The sequence below is a fragment of the Pavona decussata genome, unplaced genomic scaffold (assembly GCF_977016875.1).
Source record: "Pavona decussata unplaced genomic scaffold, jaPavDecu1.1 SCAFFOLD_174, whole genome shotgun sequence".
NCBI lineage: Eukaryota > Metazoa > Cnidaria > Anthozoa > Scleractinia > Agariciidae > Pavona > Pavona decussata.
In genome coordinates, this window is record NW_028145585.1 from 1090487 (window position 1) to 1113793 (window position 23307).

Here is a 23307-nt window from a genome sequence, read left to right on the forward strand (position 1 = left end):
TTTCCGAGGACATGAAACGGTAAACACAAGTGAGGTGAACTGGTTTATGGTTTTTGTTAAGTAAAAATGGTCAGGGAATTGTTTGAAATTGCAACGAAGGGTGATGTTGAAAGATTCAGAGAGCTTTTTGAGGATCCAGAGAGTGTGTTCTGCACAGATCCAGCTGAGACGTTGAATGCTAGAGACGAGGAGGGCAAGTCGGCTCTGGATATTGCCGCCATGTTGGGACGTAAAGAAATGGTTCGAGAGCTTCTAGAACATGGAGCAGACATTAATAGCCAGACCAAGAGAGGTTTGTATTGAATGTATAAAGACGTTAAATATGCAAAGGCATTCTCGGAACGTAATAATAACAAGAATTTCCCGAAAAACATACATGCACATGCCATGCTCTGCAGACTGGCGTGTAAGCTAGAAGACTGAGGGCTTATTTTGACTTATGAAACTTACTTGTGGCACTCTGTCAGATTGAGTTCTTAGGCAGTGTTGACTGGCTCCTTGGTACCAATGAATGACAGTTCGTAAGGGAAGTTTCTGATCTATTGAGTTGACTTTAATTTGTGAGGCAGGAATTTCCGAATAGTAATTTTTACAAGTCCAGGGAATTTCTGTACAGTCCAGCTAGCAATCCCAATATTTGACTATACATGGTATCTTTTCCGATCACAGGTTACACAGCCCTTCACAGAGCGGCATCCTGGGGTCACCCTGACTGTCTTAGGGTGTTGGTCATGAATGGTGCAGATCTGCAGATCTATAATACCCATGGTGAGAGGGCCAGAGAGGCTGCAGCTCGCTACCAAAAGGACAGCTGTGTGGAGTATCTTGATCGAGCAGGTATTTATTGCTGTCAAGTGGTTTGTTTGGGGTTTTTTTTGGCTTTTGAGAACTAAACTTCTAACTCTGGTACGTGAAGAAGTTTACCACGTACCTCATATTTATTGAGAGGTACTGGATTTGCTGAAGTGCCAGAGACAGACACCTTCAGGACCATGATTTGGATTCTTATTTGTTTGGATATTGGTGTGATAAGCACCACTCCACTGCACCTTCATTTGACTGGGATGCCATTGCTATTTAATAAAATGAGAGACTATTGCAATTACTGGGGAATTAAAGCAGCTATAAAAAGAAAGCTAGAAAAAAAATCAGGCTTAAGTGGATTTGAACTTATGACCTCTGCAATGTTGGTGCAGTGCTCTACCAACTGAGCTGTCAACATATTGAAGCCAACTGGGAGCTGATCATTTTGTGAGTCAGTAATATATAGTTGTGGAAGTGAAGAAATGGAAGTGGAGTATTTGAAAGTCCTTAACACATTATTTGGGTAGATCTGATCACCAAGAAGTTGATTATTTTCATATGTTTGTTTTTTACACATAAAAAAATATATTGTCCAATTTGCCATAATTATTACAAATCCTAAATTCCATCTAGTCTTCAGTGTACTCTAAATAATTTCCGTGGCTTTTATATTCCATAGAAGCTCAGCAGGCTCTTTTGTCAGTCATAACTTCCATGAAGGACACAATATCTGATCCAGAGAAACACATGGGTCGATTTACAAGAGAGGATAAGGTTTGTCCTGTCATTTTTTTCTTTCGTTTTCAATGCACACATTCAACAACGCTGATTGTTAATATTTTTATAATTCATATTAGGTTTTACCAACTGAGTTGATAACAAAGGCAATTTGACCACAGTAAAGAGATTTGAGAGCTGACATTTTGAATGTTAGCCCTTTGTCAGAGTGAATCTGATTTTGGAGGGCAAAACTGGATTCAGTCTTGTCAGCTCTTAAATCACTTTACTATCTTTACGATAGCCAAATTACCTTGTTAAGTCAGTTGATTTTTAACCTAATATTTGTTTCCACTCCCAACCATTACTGCACCACAGTTCCTTTAGAAACGAACCACCATGGCTGGTTGTTAATAATTAGCCTGAGAAAACAGACAACATTTCATGACACTTACTCCTGGTTTTGTAGGGGGACCATTGGTGGACTGACACAAAATGCCTGTTCCAGGCTCAGATGAGCTAGATGTCAGATTTTGCCATCTTAATAAAATAATTACATTAATTTTAGTGCAAGGGTCTCTCTACATACAGGCTTCTGAGCTGAATGGTGAATGGGCCCTCCTGTGAAGACAAAGTTTTACTTTACTTTAACGCAAGTTTTAGTATTGACACTTTGGACGAAAAGCAGCTTGTGTTTGGCTGAATAAAGCAATCAGACGCCTCTTGCATCGAGCCCTTCATATTATTGTCTCAATAAAGTGATGAGGAGGAGAGGAAGACAAAAAAATTCAATTATTTGTGAAAGTAATATGTAAATTCTTGCATCAGATGATGATTTTCATTTTTTTTCTGTCAGCTGAATGGAAATCGATTCTGTGATGAAAAGAGTGATTGGTTAGAATCACACAAAGAAAGTGCCACAGTTGATGAAATCTACAAACAGAAATATGAACTTGAGGAGCTGTTAAAACCCATGCTGAACAAATTGGAAGATGCAGGTATTGTATTATGTTTATTTATATACCATTTTTCAAGCAAGCCGGCATAATCAATATATCAGACTAGAGCTGGGAAATAGCTGTTGAATTGCAGTGCCACTAGACATAAACAAGATAACAACGGACCACAACAACAACATCAACAACACCTGAAAATGTTTACATTATGTAAAAATACCACTTTCAAGGAAGGAAAATTGAAACTATATGGAAGTCTTATGGAGTGAACCATTTTTCATGGGACGACTCCTCTAACTAAGCTTCTCAGAGAGTTTGTTCCTGAGTGAAGGAGACAGCACTTAGTCTAGATAGTATTTGTATGGCTGGCATCATAACTGAGTGTGTGCTAAAGAGAGGTGTCACCTATGGGAAGTTTTGATCAGTGGGTGAATTGAAACAGACATGGGAGTGTATACCATATGGACCCAGTGGAAAAAGGGCACTAGTGATGATTTGGCCTTTAGAATCCGAATTTCTCTAGAATTGTGCTGCTTTGTCCTACAAATCAGACTTGTTATCACTTTAGAACTTTTTTTATTAGCTTTAAAGAAGAAAAGAGATCATTTCAAGCATCGCTTCAGTTGGTTCAGTTTTGACAGAGATAAAGTCATCAGCTGATTGGGCAAATGTAAACCCTTAAAATCACAACATAAATATGGAAGTATGTTTGTGGCACAGTAATAACCAGTGTGTAGGCCAAATTAGAGAGAATTCAGTAAAGCAATTTGAATTCCCAGGCCAACTTGTCACTTCTGCCCTTTCTCGGCCAGGTCCTTGATATGATCTTGGGCAATTTTATCTAAAATAGTGTGGTAACTTAAAGTTTGCCTGAGCAGTCAATATATTACCATAAATCCTCTTGAGAGAGGGGGCTTATTTAATATTATTAGCGAAACGCATTACCGGTAGCAAAAAAAAAAAAGAAAGAGAAAGAGGAACAAACAGACTAGAGTTACGCTTCCCTAGTTCCTGTTTTGGACCAGGGCAATGACTGTCTAATATGGAGATTTGAGTGATATTATACTTGTTGCACAAGTTATTTTCAACATTTTTGTTCACTTGTGGGAACCTTGAAATTTATGAAGTACAAAAATTGTTAATGGTAAAATGATAACCTAAACAAAACGGTGAGCTAAATCAAAATGTCAAAAACTGAATACCGTACATGTACTGCATGTAATTTGGTTGTAAAGAATAAGCATTGGGGGGGGGGGGGGGCTTAATAACTTTCTTCCTCTGAAAAGGGGGGCTTATTAGAGAGGGGGAAGGGGCTTAATAGAGGATTTACTGTACTGACCGTGTTAGTTTAAGTTGCCCCAACCAAACCCATAAGGGGTGGGTTTGAAACGCCCAGAACCAGGCAGAGAGACCAGTGTCAGTTTTCAATTGCACTCAGTGTGGGAAGGACTGTCACGCCCAAATTTGCACTGTATCAGTTTGAAATTTGGGGCGTGACTCCATAGTCTAAATCGCCTATAGTTAAAGTTGCCCCAACCAAACCCATAAGGGGTGGGTCTGACCCTGTAAGGGTATATGCTAGTTAATACATGTGAATAATCACGTGCTCATCAGAGCCTATGTTATGAGATATCTTATAAGTGATGTGCAACATCTCAGGTGCAAATTTACCCAAGACAACTGGCCAGTCGCGGCGGTAACCAGCTTTACCGGCCTGTGAGGTTGGTACGGACTGAATTTCAAATGATTTTCACCTCGGCACTGCAAAAACTGCACATGAACATACTTCACTTTTTGTTAAAGTAAATTTGGTGAATGGACAGTTAGCACACAGCCCGTACTCTAAAGAAAGTTGCTTGGCACTTTTCGTTGCACAAGAAATGCAACTAAGCACAATTTAGATATTGCACTCACAAGCAGGTTTGGATAAATTAAGCTCGTAAATTGGCATACTGGTATTGTGCTGGTGGCAGTGGTCATAAAAATGGCGTATTATTCTTTAAAATTCTGCTCCAATTCTCCTGAGGAGACTTGATCGTCCAAAACTTCGTCCTTCTTCTTTAAACGGCTGTGGAGGTGCTTGCTTAATCAATGCAAAATGTAAAAAGATGCCATCTGGAAGCTGGTTTGAATCCTCCGGAACGGCGAGCAGACCGAAAACTAGTGAATCAGGGACACCTTCTGATGATTTTGCATTAATTATTGTTATTATTATTATTTAATTCAACAGATGACGAGTATCTTGGAAAAGACACCAAGCCTGGTAAAAAATAACCTGATTTAGTCAGTGCACTACAGCTGTACGGTACTCGGTAGAGTTGTGCTTCGTTTTGCGTGGAGAGGCTTTCGAAATTCGCCAAGTAGAGCACGTGACATCCAATCGTTGTCACTAGTTAACTTATGGAGTGAGAATTTACTCTATCCCGAAACGTGTGAGAGACTGCCGACCTTTAGTTAGAAAACCCTGTGCGTGGCGGACACAGAAAGAGGGAAAGAGGTCGTGAATTCTCTCCCACCCCCTCCCCCTTTGCACTGTAAGTATTTTTGAGGAAGATTACTTCGATGGCTGTGAAGATGTCGGGTGTTTCTTGGTTTTGTGGAAGCCGTTATCGTTTTGTGATGTTTCTGATGACTCTTGCGTTTCCGTTCACTTAGTAATCACAGCACCAAAAATGACCAGAAAAATCGCAAAAGAAAACCAGCACCCAAACGTCATCCAGGAGAGTATGTTTCGGTTCAGATTGTGATGAGTTTATCCTCATTTGGACAGTAGCTTTTGTAACTGGTGTACTTAGTGTGGAGACCGTACGGGCTTAGTTTCTCTTTGTAAATTGAAGAAATAGGCACTTTACTTGAGAATTTATCTGGGGCGTAAAGTTTAAATGGTGCATCTCGGAGTGAGGCGGTGACGATGTCCTAGATCCTTTAGCTTCCTTTTTTCGCTTTGAAATTTCACCCCGAGTCTCTACTTTTTACTCCTGCCCTGATAGCATCTACAGCTATTTCAATTAACGTTGTCGGATCAAAATAAAGCTAAAAGACAAGACTGCAATGTTATTTATTATTTTATATGAGTAATTTTATCAAAATCATCCCTGCACGTGCAGGTCATTGTACTGCTAATTACAACCTATTGTTTTCTACAGGCATGACTGATTTTGATGAATTTATTCATAACAATCCCACGTAAACTTTCGGTCTTGTCTTTTAGCTTCATGCTTTGAACCGACAACGTTAGTTGAAATGACTGTATACAATAGCGTTAAAAGTACATTATTGGACATAGAAGTCATACCAATAAAGGAAAAAATCACCAAAGAAACACTGTCTTGATGTTTAATGAACTTCTCCCGACTACAAATAGGAAATATGAGGGTACATCAGTAAGAAGAATTTGTTTTAAAAGGTAAACGAAAAACAGAATAGAAAGTCAGTAACCGTGACGCCACGAACGAAATAGTTTGGATAAACCAAGGCTAGAATTTGTACCATATAAAGCTTATGTCATCTTGGTGCTAGAGTCGGTAGTACTCAGAAATTCTCTGTTAAAAGTTTTAGGGCCCCGACTGTTATCGACAATTTGTTTTATAATTATTTTGTTGTCGATCACAAAAAATTGTCAATAACAAAAAATCCAGTGTGTGAACCAAGTTATCGATAATAAACTGATAAAAAATTTATTACCGACAACAAATCAGTTTTATAGTCAGCGAGACAGTTGTCGTTTTCAGCGTTGCGACATGCGCAGGAGCGCTAGTTATCAAACTCCTATACACAAAAACAAATTTTTCGATCATTTTGGCCTCAAGTGTGTAGAAAGGCTCTATCGAGCACTAATAGTTGTCGACAACTTTTTCTCCAGTCGGTCGAGGCCCTTATTCTTGTAATAGAACCTGTTCAAGCAAAAATGGAAAAAAAGGGGTTGGGCACCCAGACACTTACGGCGCTTTCTATCTGTCAAAACTGGCCAGCCAGACCGTCAGTTCGCAAACGGAATGACTATGTACCAACTTGAAAGATAAGTTTTATCCTAGTCCTTCGAATTTCTTCAAAATAACGCGTACCATTTTCGGAGTGATTATTATTATTATTTTTTTTTCAAATTTTGAAGCCCCATCCCTTAATCATGACGCATTCGACTTACAGACTGGCCGACAATTCTGACAAATGGAGAGCACTCTTAAATTCACTGTTATCTTTTTATAAATGATTTAACAAATTAGGAGTGAAGTTACAATTATCAATTTTTCCCATGGAAGAAATTACAAAAATTTGATACTCTGAGAAGCAACATAGAAAGCCTTTAGTTTTTCATACACTTCATCCATTGGAAGAATCTTTTCGGATGCATGTACCATGGGTTTTGAATCGGGCCAATTGTATATTCCTATAATAAATTAAAAAAACAATTCTGCAAATGAAAACAATATGTATTTTTCTTTTCTTTGGGTTTTCATTCGATCCGTAACAATGAATTTCTATGCTTCAACGAAAACATCTGTATTTAGTTTTCTTTCCTTCACGGCTCTTTGGTACATTCTAATATATAGGTCATACGATCAGTATCAAGTCTATGAATTATAAGCGGAGTAAAACAAAGCCTTTTCAAGTGGAAATGGTGACAAGTTTGCCGAAAACAAAACCATTATGATAATTCACGTTTATCTCCTACAGTGTACAACGAACAAGATCAAAACAGTCTTATTTTCTAAGTGGAATATCTCTATTAAAGATAACTATTATATCAACTACAGATTTCGAGCGACATTTCCGTTGTTTTTTCTCTCGTTTGCGCAAAAGTATCATTACTTTTATTTTCTAGAACGCTATCTGAACTAAGTGGGCTGAAAATAACTTTTCTTTTTTGTGAAATCCCCCAAACTTAAAACTGGTTTTATATCTTATTTTTTCCCAGCTTCAAGATAACTGAACTTCAGTTAATTTAATTTAAGGACCAGAACAAGAGAGCCCGGTTCAATCTAAACGAAGGCGTTAATTACCTTCTGTCTTTCGGAGAGTTTTTCACGGTAAATCGACCAAAATCTCGACATGTTTAGCAGGTACCTTGCCAAATCTTCCATCCATCGTTCCTTCAAACCAATCTGCGTTTAGCTTTTCAGACAGCATTATCACTTGACCGTGGGAGAACGATAGCTCGCCATCTTTTTCCGCCTTGTAATCGCATTTTGCACGACAGCATGGTTTACTTCCCGTCGCTTCTGCTTCCCTCTGCTTCCCGGTGGATTCCGAGCCGCCTGCCAAAGGATTCGTGCCTTTGGCGGAAGCTTCCGACTTTCCCTGGTCCGCGGCTTGGTTTTCTTGGGGAGCAGGTTTCGGCTTTTCCGCCTCGCTGTTGCCGCTGCGCTTTGAAGCTTCGTGGACCCTCTTGTTCAACAGCAAAAGCAATCGCTCTAGGGTGTCGGCTGATTTCTTGTGGTGCTCCAGCATAGCGCAGACAAGCTGACTGAGTTGGTGAATCCGCTCGACTTCATTCCCCATCAGCTTGACCATCTCCTGTTGGCAGATCGCTTTCGACTCTTCAAATTTATACTGCGCCATTTTCACTTCTTCAACTGCGATTTTATTCCCCTTGCGCTTCTTGCAGTCGTAATCAAGCCTTCGGCCCTGCAGCTTCTTCCGATGCCCGGCGATCTCCTTCAGCTGCTTTTCGTCCAGCTCATGCAGAGGCAACAGAAAATTCTCGTGAACCTGCTCATCCATGACATCCTTAGCGTCGGCGACTTCGATAAGCGCGCTTCCGACATCGAGAAGAGCGGACGCGTAGTCGGAAAGTTGTGGATCCAGATCGTGACCAGCCTTCAACATTATATCACCGAGGGCTCCTTCGGTCTGTGGGTATTTGCTTCCTTGTGCGGCCATATGCATATAGATCTTAGCGCGGACGGTGGGGTTTGGTTGCAGATAGTCCTTCGTTTTGCTCAGTAGCTGAGTCACTAGATTGGTCATCACGTCGGTCTTTCGCTCGAGGTCGACAAACTCGTCCTCCATTTTGGTTCCTTCGGCCGATCCCATCTTCTCGCTCACGAACTGATTCGCTTTGTTGATCTGCTTCTTGAATCCTGCCAGCGACATCTTGATTTCCTTTTCTTCGCGACGAGGCAAAAAAAAAAATGGTTTTAATTCAGTTTCTTCCGATAAGTTTCGCCTGAAAACAAAAACACACGACCTTTGATCGGGGCCCAGCCAAAGCAAAACAGCGACCGAAAAATTATGATACAAGGGGCACGACAGATGCTGACAAATCCAGCACTCTAGTGGTGAAATGCAGTGAGCGAATTCATTATTTATCTGCACAGATTCAATCGATAAGTTTGGCCAATTTCATTTTAGCAACTAATCATTCAGTTTATTGCAAACCAATGAAAAGATGTCCACGCGGCCAAAACAGCTGCATTTATGGGTTTTCCACCAGGTGTCTCTATATTTACAACATAATCAAATCGCTTCCACTTCGACTTTTCCATTGTACCCCTGAAAAGAAATTTATGCTAATAAACTCACAGCGTTGTTTTTCGCTATTTATCAATTTTGACAAAGAGAAATCAAATCTGAAAGGAAGCTTTTAAAATGAACTCGCTTATAAACTTCGCTCCTGATAAATTGTCATTTAGGACTCGCAATTTTCTGACGCTTAATTTCAAGGTTTGGATTCGTAAATTGCCATTTTCTATTGTGAGTGGTCCATTAAAATTTTTAGTGGTTTCGTGAAAATAGCCACATATATCAACTCGCGCGCCAGACATCGCCTAAAATATATTTGATAATGTGTGCATTTCATATTTAGTTATCGTGTACTGAGTGAATACTGTATCGAGCGTAAGAGTTTACATTGAACACAATAATAAGCATGTCCTCGCAACTGTTAATATGATTTTAGCTCGTGAAAATTTAACGAACAGGGAAATTTAAATATCAAACAAATAACTGAAAGACCACTTGAAAATGTCGGCAACATGGATCAAAAATGATTACTTTTCAATTTTACTTTTCCCTCGCTTTTTTTTGTTCTACTCCTGCAATGACATTTTTGCCACATGACACGACTTTTTTTCAGGTTTAGATGATCCCTTCTTATCAATGGATTTTTAAACGTTTGTTACAATCGAAGGTTTTTGTTTTCTTTTTTCTTGCAACCTCAACTACATCGTCCACTTGGCGCTTTGTCACTCCTTCAGATCAAGACTGAAAACAGCTGTGTGAAAAATCGGTGAGGAAAATTCGTGAGTGCTAAGATTATCGTTCTTAGAGAATATGTGATTTAACTCCTCTTCATCGCAGGCGGCTGGCCTTTACTCTCGGGAGGAAAGCGCTCGCACCCTAAGAATTGGTTGTATGTGACTGACACTTTATTGTTTTTCAGTCTTGCTGAGTATTGTTGAATGATAAAACAATAAATAAATAAGCTGATGCACAGACTGAAGCACTGTTGTTTTCACCGGCCGAAAAAGGGCATAGATAAGGGCCAAAAGGTTTCTTTTTTAGTCGCTTTTCTGTGATATCACTGGTACGTTAAAGGTTCATGACCGTTCTACAAATTTCAAGGACGCATGTAGTGGAACTGTAAAATACCCGAGAACCACTTTCGAAATCGACTGATAAGGTTGACCGCTGAAGACAGGTTAACCACGAAATCGAACAGTAACACGTTGACCAATCAGAACTGAACCTGACATGCAGGTGAGACTGACCACTCAACCACTACAGGATTCCCACTGCCTTAGAATTTTCTTTGAGGAACCTGTGCAAAGGCTTATTAGTGCTTCAATGCCATTGCAGCCGATATCAACATTTACCGAAATGGTACTACTTTCATATGCATCAAACAAATTGTTATTTGCTGCTGTTCAAAGAATAGCAGCAAATTGTTGTTTTCACCGTGCCAGCTTATGGACAGCTGTCACGGAGGCCCAGGTATAAAAAGGCGGGATTTTACTGAGGTGATCATTCTAACTCAGGCTGACATTGCTGCCTGAGTTTCATTTGGCAATGCTTTTTCCTTTTTGTGTCATTTGAATTGATTGTACTTCGTCGTTCATGTACTCATAATTTTGTATTCTAGTTCAACCTCTCTCCCTCGAGGTTCCTATTAAGTCAGGGGCACCCAACGGATCGTTTTGGTAAATTATCTGTTCGGAAGGCCCTTAATCCCCTACAATTTTCTAAAGGGAATTTTCACCTCGAACTTTCGTGATATGGGAAATTAAAAGCCTATACTGTTTTCGGATTGATAAAAATGTCGTTTTGGGCACCAAAAAAAGGTCAGCTAAGATTTTCGGAAAGGAAATAAGACCTAAGGTTTTCGGAAAATGGACCAAGATACCCTAGTAACTTCGAAAAGACTCAATTTTCCCTAGAATGACCGAACAGATAAAAATATTATAGCGCGGCCTAAAATGAACCTACAGAGCTTTAAAGCCGGCACTCCAGATAGCCTAAAATAGCATTTCGAAGGATTTGAGAGAAAACTGTCGTTGGGTGCCCCTGTTAAGTGTCTGACTCTGCTTTCGGGAGGGTTCAGGTTTCCCCCTTAGTTAAGGGGGTTTTTCCTGATGGGCGGCATACACGATATCATCTTTATAGTATCGATCAAAGAACTTTGCTTGGAACTTGTTACAATTTTCATGCTTCACTGCCTTTGCAGTACCCAAGTGTTTGTATCTGTATAAATAAACGGGGACTGATGTTCGCATTACGCTGGGCTTCTATCCAGTGCAGTTGTCAGTTTTCCTGTTTAACACGGAATGATTTCATTGTTTTTTACTGTTCACCGTTTCACAATAGGGAATAGGGAAAACGTGTTCCTTTTCGTCATCAACCAAAATTAAACTAGAAAACCAAAGACAGAAGAATACAGAAAATCTGCTACGTTTTCGATGCGCCAGCACGGCGAAAAATTTCTGCCCAGTTTTTGGTAATCTTTGTAGTACTTGGAGTAGCTTGCTGCACTTTCGAGACACAGTCTATTTTTTGCGACCTTTTGCAGTTCCATCATCCCTTTAAGGCAGATCTTCCGCCGGGGCATGCATGACAGCCTACAATGTGGATTAGCCCTAATCCAATAGACTGCGAGCAGTCGTACATTTTTTTCCCACCGATCACGCGCGCAAAGTGACGGTAAAATCATGCAAATTTAAAACTGAACGGGGAGGGATTGGGGAGAGGAAGGGAAATTAAATCTAAAATTCTTCTTCCTTCCCTCCGCGCTCGCGTTTCTCGCGGCTCGCGAATTCACCGCTCGCCCTACGGTAGACTTAATGAACTTACCCTCGCTAGATCCATCGCGCCCTTCAGAACTTAACCTTAGGACGTGTTAAGAGAAGAAAGACACTGCTCGCAGTCTGCTAATCCAACGTGTTCTGAATCTTGTAACGTTTTTTTAAAAGCGTTTAATATTAATGAGCATCGCGCATGTAAAATAGCTTTTCGGGTCGGTTACGAGAAACGCACGTTTGGTACTTGGCTGTCTGTCTTAATAGTGTATCCTTTGAAGTTGCGCTTTTTCAAAGAAAAATTCACTACGAATTGATAAAGCGTTTTGCTTGACCTTCCATGAGAATTTTCCAGAGGTTTTGTCAACAGTGGGCCCTGAGTGTATTAATTCCAGGAAGGGTAACGGAAAGCGCTAGCGTCTACTCTTTTCGTTCCTTCGTCAGTAATTGTCTTCATGTATTGGCTTCAATTCTTTCAATCAATCAATCAATCAATCAATCAATCAATCAATCAATCAATCAATCAATCAATCAATCAATCAATCAGTCAGTCAGTCAGTCAGTCAGTCAGTCAGTCAGTCAGCCAGTCAATCAGTCAATCAGTCAATCAGTCAATCAATCAATCAGTCAGTCAGTCAGTCATTCAGTCAGTCAGTCATTCAGTCAGTCAGTCAGTCAGTCAGTCAGTCAGTCAGTCAGTCAGTCAGTCAGTCAGTCAGTCAGTCAGTCAGTCGAGTCAATCAATCAATCAATCCAGTCAAAATAAAAAAATAGTTATCCAGGCAGGTAAACTCGGCTACAATACTTTTCAAGCTCGGCATGAAATTGAGCTATCCGGTAGTCTAAAAACTAAATATAAAAGAAAAGAATTACACACAATTTTCCTTTTGTCTTTCTTCGCTTTCCCGGCTCCCCCGGCATTCCATTCTGCTTGGCTAAATAGAGAAGGACCTGGAAAGGAGGGAGGGTCAGCGGTGAATTCAATAAAATCAAGATGGCGGACGAAGCGAAGGTAAGACATGTGCAGTTGTTGTTTTCAGTCGTTACACGGTAAAGAAACCTCTTCATTCCATGAAAAACGTTTCAACAGGCAAAGATCATTATGAAGAAAACAAAGGATGAAGAAACAGTGGACCAAAATGTACTACAGAAATACCACAGAGGACGACAAAATAGATTCAAGGTAAAAATGTTCACACGGCATTAGAAAAATGCGAAAAGCGCGTACAGCTTAAATCATATGCCGTCCAGGCTTAAGGGTTATTATCAAAATCAATGGCGCACAGTGTTCTTTTGATCGCTGATTTTTAATCCTATGATAAAGTTGATCTGATATGTTTATCCTTACTTCTTAGAATGGTATAAAAATAACTTTGTGTTCAATTTGTTTGTCCATCAGAGTTTAAAAGATAAGAAACTCCGCGGCAAGCTCAAATCATACGAGTCACAATATCAACAGGCCGCTGTTCAAGCTGCAAAATCAGAATTACTTCTCACAGAGGAAGCAGGGTAAAAACATTGGTCTTGTGCTATATTTTTGTCATTTTTGATATAATCAACATGTGTTTATGTGCATATTTGCAGGTTAGTTTCTTTATGCCAAGTTATATGTAATAGTGGTTTGAATTACGAATTACAGCGTGGTTACAAATCATAAATTTTAGAACAATTTACAGTTTCTGATTTAAAAAACTACTGGCGAGAGTTGTTTTCCTTTATTACCTTTGTCTGTTTGTTTGAAGGTGCTGAATTCAGCACTTAAGGCTGGTTTCCATATGATCGCAGATCGGAGATCGCATATTGCAATAAGGTCTGAAATCATCTGCAATCATATTGAAACACACTTCTGCAATCGTCTGCAATCCTGCCATCGCGATCGCAGACGATTGCAGAAGATAGAACCATGTTCTATCTTTGCGATCGTCTGCAATCCCCTGCAATCAATTGCGATTATGCAATCATATGGAAACCAAAGTTTTGCGATCTGCAATCGAAACGCATCCCATAATATTTTGATTTCTCTCCCATGATTCAACGCTTGTGAGTTCGATTGTAGGAACGGTGTCTGCAGCAACACTCATTTCGTTGTCATCATGGCTGAGATTGAACATGTTAATGTTAGTAATGAAGAATTTATGGAGGAAGTTGCACATTATAAATGTGTTTACCATCGCAAAAGCAAAGATTTTTTAAAGGTCAAGAACAAAAAGGCCAACAAAAGAACTGCGTACAGCCGTTATCGAATCCAAAACCCATATTTTTGACGGTCTTCCTTGTTTTTCCAGTTTTCTTAATTATTCAGTGGCTAGTATCTATAACTGCAAGTTGCACTCCAATTAAAACAAAGAAATTATGAAATACTTTCTTTTATTGAATGACTTATAGTTTTGTACAGAAAATGTTGTAAAGAACTTAACCCTAACCCTAACCCAATACATTAGCCCCCCCCCCCCCCCCCATCCTCCAGGGTACTGAGAAGATAAACACTGAAACTGATGATGGTATGAGCGTAAATCATGACAGAAAAAACTGCTCAATGTCTTTTCTGTACAGTTCATATTCTTCTGGAGGTGTTTGGTCACCGACCCATCAACTTCACCTACATTGCAATTCATTCATGCTTACTGGCACACAAGGACTCTACATTCCATCACCCACCTTCCCTATTAGCCACTGCTTTACATGCATCATTCTATGCTTTGATTTATTTAATTTTGTAGGTATTTAGAGGCTGAAGGACTAGAAAAAACCTTTAAATTCAAACAAAAGGATATTGCAAGTGTTGTTGATGTTGCTAGTGCTAGAAAGGTATTTACAAGGATGATGTCCAGTTACCTATTACTGCATTTCCTCTTTAAAGATATCATTGCTAACTTGTCAGTTCTGTGTCAACTTGTCCCTATATTGTAAACAGAACTTTCATGAATCACAAGGAACTAAATGTTTATTATTAATAATTGTCATTTTGCTTGCAGTATTTTGAGTTAAAGCTGGATACATTTGGACCTTACCGTATAAATTACACTCGTAATGGAAGGTGAGTGTGGTTTTCGTTTAAATACTGGCAGATTTGATATAACAATAATTATTTGTTGAAATGTGTGTTATTGCTTTCATCCCTTCAAGTTATTGATATAATTTCTTTGGACAGATTTCTTCTGATGGGTGGAAAGAAGGGCCATCTAGCCACAATAGATTGGCAAAACAAGAAACTGGGCTGCGAAGTTCATGTGCAGGAGACAGTCAGAGATGTTAGGTGAGTTGTAGAGGACTGTATTAACTGTTTAACCCCTAATATCAAAGGACAAATTCTCCTATCTTGTGTCCATACTTTTCTTATAAAAGTACTGGGAAGAAGTTATTAATTAAAAATGTCAACTGAAGGTAATTCAGGATGGGTGATCATATCCTTTGAAATTCTGATGACCTCAGGAGTTGAATAAGCATTGATATTACAAGGAGAAATTTGATGCTGATCACTGTTAGGGCTTAAAGGGTTAATTTGTTTTTATAAGTTTTCATTGGGAGGGGGGGGGGGGGGGGGGTTCTGCTGTTTATACCAGACAGCTGAATTTACTTCTTAGAATTTTGTAGTGTAACGATAAGGACCATAAAAGTAGATTCAGTTTATCAGTCACACAGTCATATGTTCCATAATTGTAGATTTGACATTGTTGCTGTGATATTTGCTTTTGGTTTAATTTTTTAAATGTCTCCAGCCTAACTTTTATTTTCTCTTGTCTGAGATTCACTACCATAATCTGTGACAAGGGAAAACAAAAAGCAAACTGGTCTGAGAAATTTTAAACAAAAATGTTATTATTAATTATAATAAATAATTATTTGAACGACAACATCAATCCCCAAGTGTATTTTGTCATCCTCCTTCGAAATTGTAATTTATTGCAGTTTCAGATGTGGATGCATTGCAATTGTGCAATCTACAGAAAATTACTGTTCAGTAATGTGGTGCAAAATGTGAAATTATTTCATACAGTCATTGTACCACACATCTGCAGCAACTTTCGCTTAGTGATATTAATGCAGTTAATCAGTCTCAGCAATCACCTTACCTGTAATCACCTAACCTGTATCTTATGCAGTGTTAACAAACCTGTTCTCAAATCTCATTTTCACCTTGCAGGTGGTTACATGTCGAGACCATGTTTGCTGTTGCTCAAAAGAAGTGTGTTTACATTTACGACAACAATGGCATAGAACTTCACTGCCTAAAAAACCATCGACAAGTGAACAGATTAGAGTTTTTACCCTACCATTTCCTTCTTGCATCTGTGGTAAGTGGCTGGTGACACTTGACACTGTCTTAAAAATTAAATGCTGGAAACTTACTAAAACCACTGTAGCTACGCACGCAATGTTGCATCAGCACGGGTAGTCACTTCCAAGGTGATTCGGCAAGACCAAATTTTTGTTATCTGTAAATATTGCGTTCAACTTGATGCATTCTGATAATATTTTTTTTCTTAAATCTTTTGTGTCACCTATGCAAGAGTGGCTACAAGTAGTTTTTTTTTTCACCATGTGCTGGCAACACCAGAACTTTCAATTGCATTGCCTGTGCAGGTGAAAATGTCCTTGACTGTGTAACTGTGGCTTAAAGTTGTAAATGGTTTGAACCCAGGAGTCATGTCATAAGTACGTAAATTATGATCATCCGGGTGAGTGTAGTCCTGAGAAGGACTGTTTGTGGTGACTTTGACTGACGTTTCGACAACCTGAGCGGAAGTCATCTTCAGAGTCAAGTGAATTGTGGAACGTCAGTAGGTGGTATATACGTGTCTGGTTGTTAACCTGATTGGTCAACAAAGTCCAGATGTTATCGGTCGTTTGTCAGTAAGCCGTGATGTTATTGGCTGTGAAGACTGTAAAAAGTGATTGGTGCGTTTCGATCCGTCTTTTGTTAAGCAAAAAGTCCGTGGGTCTATTGTTAGTAAAATGTCTATTGTTTGTCTGTTTCGTTGTTGTTGTCAATAAGTCGTTTGTATGGTGCAGGTAGTTGTAGGCAACGGTTGAGTGGGGTTTGTTCTAAGTTAGTAAACCAGCTTTCCAGAGTGAGTCGTTGAGATAACATTTATTTCGGTCCAGATACATGTAGTTGCATCAGTCATCAAATATCAATTTTCTATTACTTTTACTGTACTTGCAATAACTTAAGACGTACAACACAACCTTCCGGGTTGTGGGCTCATCTCCCATCTGGTTCCAAGGTTGTGGAATTCACAAACTAAGGTTTCATGATTTTTTTATTCAACACACAGTTTGAAATATCATTGGTAATGGTAACTGCACGTGATACTCTTGCCAACATTATGGTGCTATGGAAATAGGGCCTTTTTGAAAGCTGTTAATAATTATTTTAATGACTAAAAATATGTTATATTATAAGTGCTGATTGTGTGGTTCCCTCCCCAGACGATCACTGGAAGTTTTGAATGCAAAAAAAGGGGTCTGAAAGTAAAATTATGATACTATTGGGTATTTTCAGAAGGGGTGGGGTGTGTGTGGAGGGAGGGGGGGGGGGGAATGAGTCCAAGCTAAAAAAGTTTCTGTTGGACGGTTGTAGTGTACAGTAGTTTCTGGAACAACACATTTTGGTCATAAACATTTTTTTTCTGTCAATGGTTAAAAAAATAATCATTGAAGTTGCATGGACAAGGTGAAATAAAAACTTATGTCAGTGTTTGTAGTATAATTTGTGATAATATTTATATTAGTAATAATTATTTTACTTGCCTTAATTACATGATTATAGGGCTATCATGGGATTCTTAAGTATCAAGACACATCAACAGGCAAACCAGTTGTTGATTTATATACAAAGCTTGGCAAGTGCGACTGTATGACTCAAAATCCTTACAATGCTGTCACTCATTTGGGACACTATAATGGTATTTACTTTAACATTATAAAATTTATAATGAGAATAATATTTAATATTATTTAATATTATTCTCATCTGGTAGTTATATACAGGTGTATATATTGTAAAATGTATATTACTTCTAATTAAAGAAGTGAGCTTGGTGAAAGGCAGGTTAGCTCTATAGTTATGATTTGGTTTGGTAAAATTGCTAAATTAATGTCTTCCAAGTGAAACCCATTCTATGCAGATGGTCTGAGGACCTGGTGGTCAGGGATATATACAAAGAGTAATAAGAAGGTGTGCATGAGGCCCTCACCTCTAATGGATTTTAAAAACAGCTCAATCTCACAAGGAGGACGTACTAATAGTAGTATGTTCTTATACATGTATACTCAGCCACTTTCAGGAGATTTTCTTCTGCATAAGTCACAGTGAGTTTACACTGTGAGACTGCCCTCATGAAGCAAGGGGACTGAACCCTTGCTGCCTGCTAGACCTACCTGCTCTTCTGTACCAACTATGGTTCAGAATATTTTGAGAAGGGCATAATATTATATTCCTTGCTGCTTTATTTTAAAAAAGATACATTCTTTGATAGGACAAGGTGCCAGTGGTGCTAAGTGTTCAAAAAACAGTACCGTTAAAAATAACAACTGGTAGGAGGCAGACCAGTCAGCTATATAGTACAAACATGACCAAGGAGTTGAACTCAGGATTACCATAAAACTAATCCAGCTAGCTGTCAGCACAGGATTTGAACCTAAGACCTTGTCTGGTGCCCTAATTATGTTTATAGCCACACAGTGCCTGCCTCTAGCTAGCCTGATTCTCAGGCTGCTCACGGCTGCTCCCTCTCGTGACCGCAAGCAACCTGAACTGTTTGAAAATCAGGCTTCCTGCCTTTTTTCATGGTAACAGAAGCCAGGGTGATGACAGACCTTACATAAGCATTTTTTATCTAGCTCTAGGAATTGAGATCTATGTTCTTTGAATCTGTGTTTTCAGGCACTGTAACAATGTGGGCACCTAATACGAAGGCTCCCCTTGTGAAGATGCTGTGCCACAGAGGACCTGTACAGGCAATTGCCATTGACAACAGAGGACTGTGAGTGAGATTTATGGATTTAATGTTCTCTCTGATAGTTTTTTTTATACCATATACACTATACAGTCAGTGAATATTTACAACTTGATCATCTTCAATCAATTCTAACTTCTTCAACTGTGGTGAACCAACTGACAGATCATGGTCAATGCTCTTCAAAGACTTCTTCAATTATATTTTACAGTCTTTGATATTGACTTTTGTGAGTACTTTTGTGTTATCTCATCTTAAAGTTAACGAGTTTAACTAAATTATAAAACAGGACTGTATCAATTTGATAAATTCTGTGTATAACATGATAAATAAGCTTATTGTATTAAAGACAACTATCAGACATTGGAACACTAAAAACCCCCCAAGATTTTGCGATGCTGCAATTATTATAATTACTTATTAATAAAAAAAATTATTATTAATTATTACTAGTTTTTCTACTGTTACTAACTTTTCTTTTTGTGCTAAAATCTCAGCTACATGGCAACATCAGGTCTAGATGGACAAATGAAGATCTGGGATGTAAGAACATTCAAGCAACTTCAAGCTTACTATACACCTACACCAGCGAGCTGTCTTGCCATCAGCCAGCGAGGGCTGCTTGCTGTCGGGCATGGACCAAACATACAGGTAATATTATTACACTTTTTGAAATAACTAATTAAAAGTATGTCAGACTTGACCATGACTATAAGGATTTAGCTCAACTTGAAGAGGAATAGAGGGAGTGATGATGGGGTCATATTCAGCTTCAGTTGGCAATTTTGTTCTGTCTTCCCTACGATGTATTTCCCACTATGGAGACTGTCTGAAAAACTTAATTTTGTGGCCATTCATGTGTCTAAATGTTTTTTTTTTCTTATAAACTATTAGTTCCTGGCTTTGTTTCAATTACAAACATTTTGTAATAATTCATCTGACTGTTTTGAACTTTTTTATTTGCAAACAGATATGGCGAGATGCTTTCACCCAAAAACAGAAGTCACCATACATGTCACACCTCTTCCCATCTTGCACTGTGCATGGAATGCAGTTCTGTCCTTTTGAGGATGTGCTTGGAGTGGGTCACTCACAGGGATTTGGCAGTTTACTTATCCCTGGTAAGAGACTAGTCAACAGTGGTTTTGAATTGAGAGTCAAAAGCAGAACTTTTGTTTTTGTTTTGGTTTTGCCTTACTTCACGTTTGGATTGGTTGGCAAAACTTGTGCCACTTTCTCAATCAATAAGAAGCAAATAAAGCAAAACCAATTGTGACTTGATCACACAACTTTTCCTGTTCTTAGCAGCCTTATTGGCTCATTGAACTGTTTATGCCTGTTGTGAATTGGCCAGAGTGATTACTTTCAAATTGGTTACAATAAGATTTTTTGACACTCAATTGAAAACCGCTCTTTAAGTGATCATATTTCTCCTACACTGGTCACAACTGTCCAACTGGTGACTTCTTGTAATAACAGATAACAAGTTTACAAGTCTGTTTATAATCTGGTATGAGCTGAGTTCAAATCATGTTCATACCAAAACAGGTGAGGTGGAAAAGTGTAAATCCAATGCCAAAGTCATAAAGGGCTGGATTTGAGGAAGAAACTTGGAGTCTAGGATGTGATGCGAACCCCTCTCCCTGGCCTCCTTGGGTACTCTTCATTGGTTAATGCAAAGCTGAGAGGGTTGCAGTAATTAGCATGATGTAAATCTTTGATAATAATTTAAAGATTAAAGGTAATCCAGCAGAGACTGGTCAGGCCAAGTACATGGAGCGGTATACAGTAAGAATGAGCACAACCAGTCACAGCTGAGCTCAACCAGGAAAAAAATTGATAAATTTGCTGAGGTTGCTTAAAGCATTAAGCCCCTCAAGAAATGAACTGTTGTTTTAAAAGTGCTTAATTTATTATATAAATCTGAGATGAGTTGTACAGTTCAGGTTTTGTTCAAATTGAATATTTTAACAATTATTCTACGAGCGCGCGTTGGATATGAGATGATAGATAGCCAATGAGGCACGTAGTGCTGAGTTGGCTATAATCATCTCATATCCAACAAGCGTGAGTGGAATAATTGTTTTATTAAAAACAATTAGGAAATATTGCTAGATATTGTTGATTTCGCCGTTTTGCAAGATAAACTGGAAGACAATTTAATGGCCCCTACTTCTCTGGCATGGTATAATGGCTCATATACCATGGCAGCTAAACCAATCAAATCTCTGGTTTTGCATTATACAATGATTCAGTTTTTAATAAAAAGAGTTAGCCTGGCAGTAATGCACATAGGCCATTCCTACACTCAGTTAAGTGTTTGTACTTTGTTTTTCTTGTAGGGGCTGGGGAACCCAACTTTGATGCCCTGGAAGCCAATCCTTACCAGACGAAAAGACAGAGACAAGAGTTTGAAGTGAAAGCCTTGTTAGAAAAGGTACAATCTAAAACCCTTTTTTACCCCTTAATTTAAAGGGTGGATAGGCTCAGATAGCTTTAGATAATAGGTTAAGTTTAAATAATTATGGTATCTGTTTTTTTTTTTGTATTTCTGATGAAGACTTTTCAGTCTGTTTATCAGCTTTTTTGCTTCAAAATCACTTTTGCAGATTCAGCCAGAGCTCATCACATTAGATCCAATGGACATCGTGCATGTCAATCACCCATCAAAGAAGAACAAAGTTACAAAGGAGGGGCAGAATGATGATGATGCTGATGAGGTAAGTACTTTTTATCAAATGTTTTCCAACTGCATAATGTTGAGCAAACAGATGGAAACGCCAAGAAACTAATTGGCCAATCAGAAATGGAAACTAACAGGTGCTAAACCTGGGTAGCCATGTAAAAAACACAGTACTTTTGGGGGCAACAGTGAAGTTTAACTGTATGTGCAAGGGGAGAAGACATGGGAGCAGTTTTTTTGCTATAATGTTCTTGCATATTCCATCCCCAGGTGTCAAGTTCCAAGGAAAAATTTGAACCAAGACATAAAACAAAAGGGCGTAGTTCATCACGGAAGCAACACCTCCGAAAGAAAGGCCATGATGAACAACAGAAAAAGGTGAGTGAATTCTCCTTTTTCATGGTCATTTAAAATTTTTGGTGTAGGCCTGGTAACAACCACTGGAAAGAGCACCTTAAAATAGTTATTATTAAGGCCATGTTTGAGAGTTGTCTTTTTAAATAGCAAACTTAATATATATTTAATATTCATGAACTTTTGCCGATGTTTATTGATTCCATGAAGACAGGCAAAAGGTGCCCTTTTCAATATAAACATTAAAGTTTTTTTTTTTCTAAGGGTGCTCTTTCCAGGCATACATCACAATTATTTTAGTTTACCTGTACGATAACAGTTGATAAAGGTGCATTTACATGTATGATGCACTCTCATGACTGACTGAATTCTTTCCAATCAGATTTTATTCTCTAAATTATAATTATTATATGTAGGACTTAATAGTTTCTTTTACAAGGGTCTCAGGAAAAAAAAAACTTCCTCCACTTGTAACTATCTTCACAGTCCAAATCCCAGATGTAACCAAACTCCATTATTAATTTTGTCATCTTTTTCTCAGCTGGTTTCCCTTTCTTTCAACTTGACCTGAGCCACCAAGACAGCATGAACAATTGGAAAACATTTTTGGTGGAGGGGTTGACTGAAAACTAACACTGTGTTGTACATTTTGGAATGAGCATGCTTTGATATGAGGATGGTTTTTCTACTTCCAGTACAATACTGTAACTCAGTCTTGCCTTAATTAAGTGACATTTTTGTTTTTTCCTCCACAGAAGGAAATCAGACAAGCAATGCAAGTCAAGAGAAAAGAAACACGGACTGATAAAATAAATGAAAACAGAACCCTTGATAGAGGATCTGCTTTGGATAGATTTCAGTCCAAAGCAAAAACGTAACCAGAACACTACTGTAACACAGGAATGACCTCTTCATTGTTTTTTGGTATTGATCAAATCCTCAACTTTACAAATAAATTTTATCAATTTTGAAAACTTGCTCTAGTGTTATTCCTTCCTCAAGAAGCATGGACTGAAGATTTATAAAGTTACGGCATAAAATTAATGTTTCAGGTTTACTTTGATTTTGTGAAAAACAAGCACAATACACGGTGCTCATTTCTCGCAAAGAACTTCTCCAGAATGAGAGTGAATCAAATGCAAAACTCAGCCATATTGGAGGTCTACAACTAATTAATTATTATTAGTAGCACAAAACTACAGCCAACTCTCTCGTATGCGACCACCCTTGGGGAATGACAAAGTTGTCGGGAAAGATCAACAAACTAAGCCTTATAATATATTCATTTGATTAATTAATTACATAAAAAATATTACCTTATAGGTTGATTTTCACTAGGACATAAGCATAAGCACAAATGCCGCTTATTATTAAAAGCAAGTGAGAACACCTGCAGCATAAGCATAAGCACAAGAATAGTGAATGTGTTCGTTCTTCTTGTGCTTAGGCTTCTGTCATGTCACCGTTTTCGCCAGTGAGAACAGGGACGACACAAGCACAGGGCAGTTTTGTCCGCCATCTTGCTTAACATCGAGGGGAATGGTATCGAGAATTCTGTCAAGAAATGGTCTTCTGCACGTGCATCTGTCCTTACGCGTATG

The 23307-nt window shown here is 38.6% G+C and overlaps 2 protein-coding genes across 3 annotated transcripts; both read left to right on the forward strand.

Moving 5' to 3' along the window:
• Positions 1-5799, forward strand: LOC146463883 (ankyrin repeat domain-containing protein 45-like). Of its 2 annotated transcripts, XM_085083979.1 has the most exons (6): positions 11-292; positions 670-837; positions 1484-1578; positions 2378-2519; positions 4137-4198; positions 4708-5799. In XM_085083979.1, exons 1-5 carry the CDS (start codon positions 67-69, stop codon positions 4175-4177), a joined length of 672 nt encoding a protein of 223 aa, XP_084940105.1. In that variant the 5' UTR covers positions 11-66; the 3' UTR covers positions 4178-4198; positions 4708-5799. The 2 variants fall into 2 exon arrangements, with proteins under 2 accessions (XP_084940104.1, XP_084940105.1); XM_085083978.1 differs by lacking the exon at positions 4137-4198 and having other exon boundaries at positions 1-292.
• A 6861-nt stretch (positions 5800-12660) lies between these two features.
• On the forward strand, positions 12661-22684 carry LOC146463884 (uncharacterized). The gene is made up of 15 exons (XM_085083886.1): positions 12661-12719; positions 12798-12890; positions 13107-13216; positions 14428-14515; positions 14683-14744; positions 14859-14963; positions 15852-16002; positions 17481-17616; positions 18597-18696; positions 19167-19320; positions 19640-19790; positions 21012-21106; positions 21279-21389; positions 21623-21730; positions 22462-22684. Exons 1-15 carry the CDS (start codon positions 12702-12704, stop codon positions 22582-22584), a joined length of 1605 nt encoding a protein of 534 aa, XP_084940012.1. The 5' UTR covers positions 12661-12701; the 3' UTR covers positions 22585-22684.
• Positions 22685-23307: the final 623 nt, after the last annotated feature.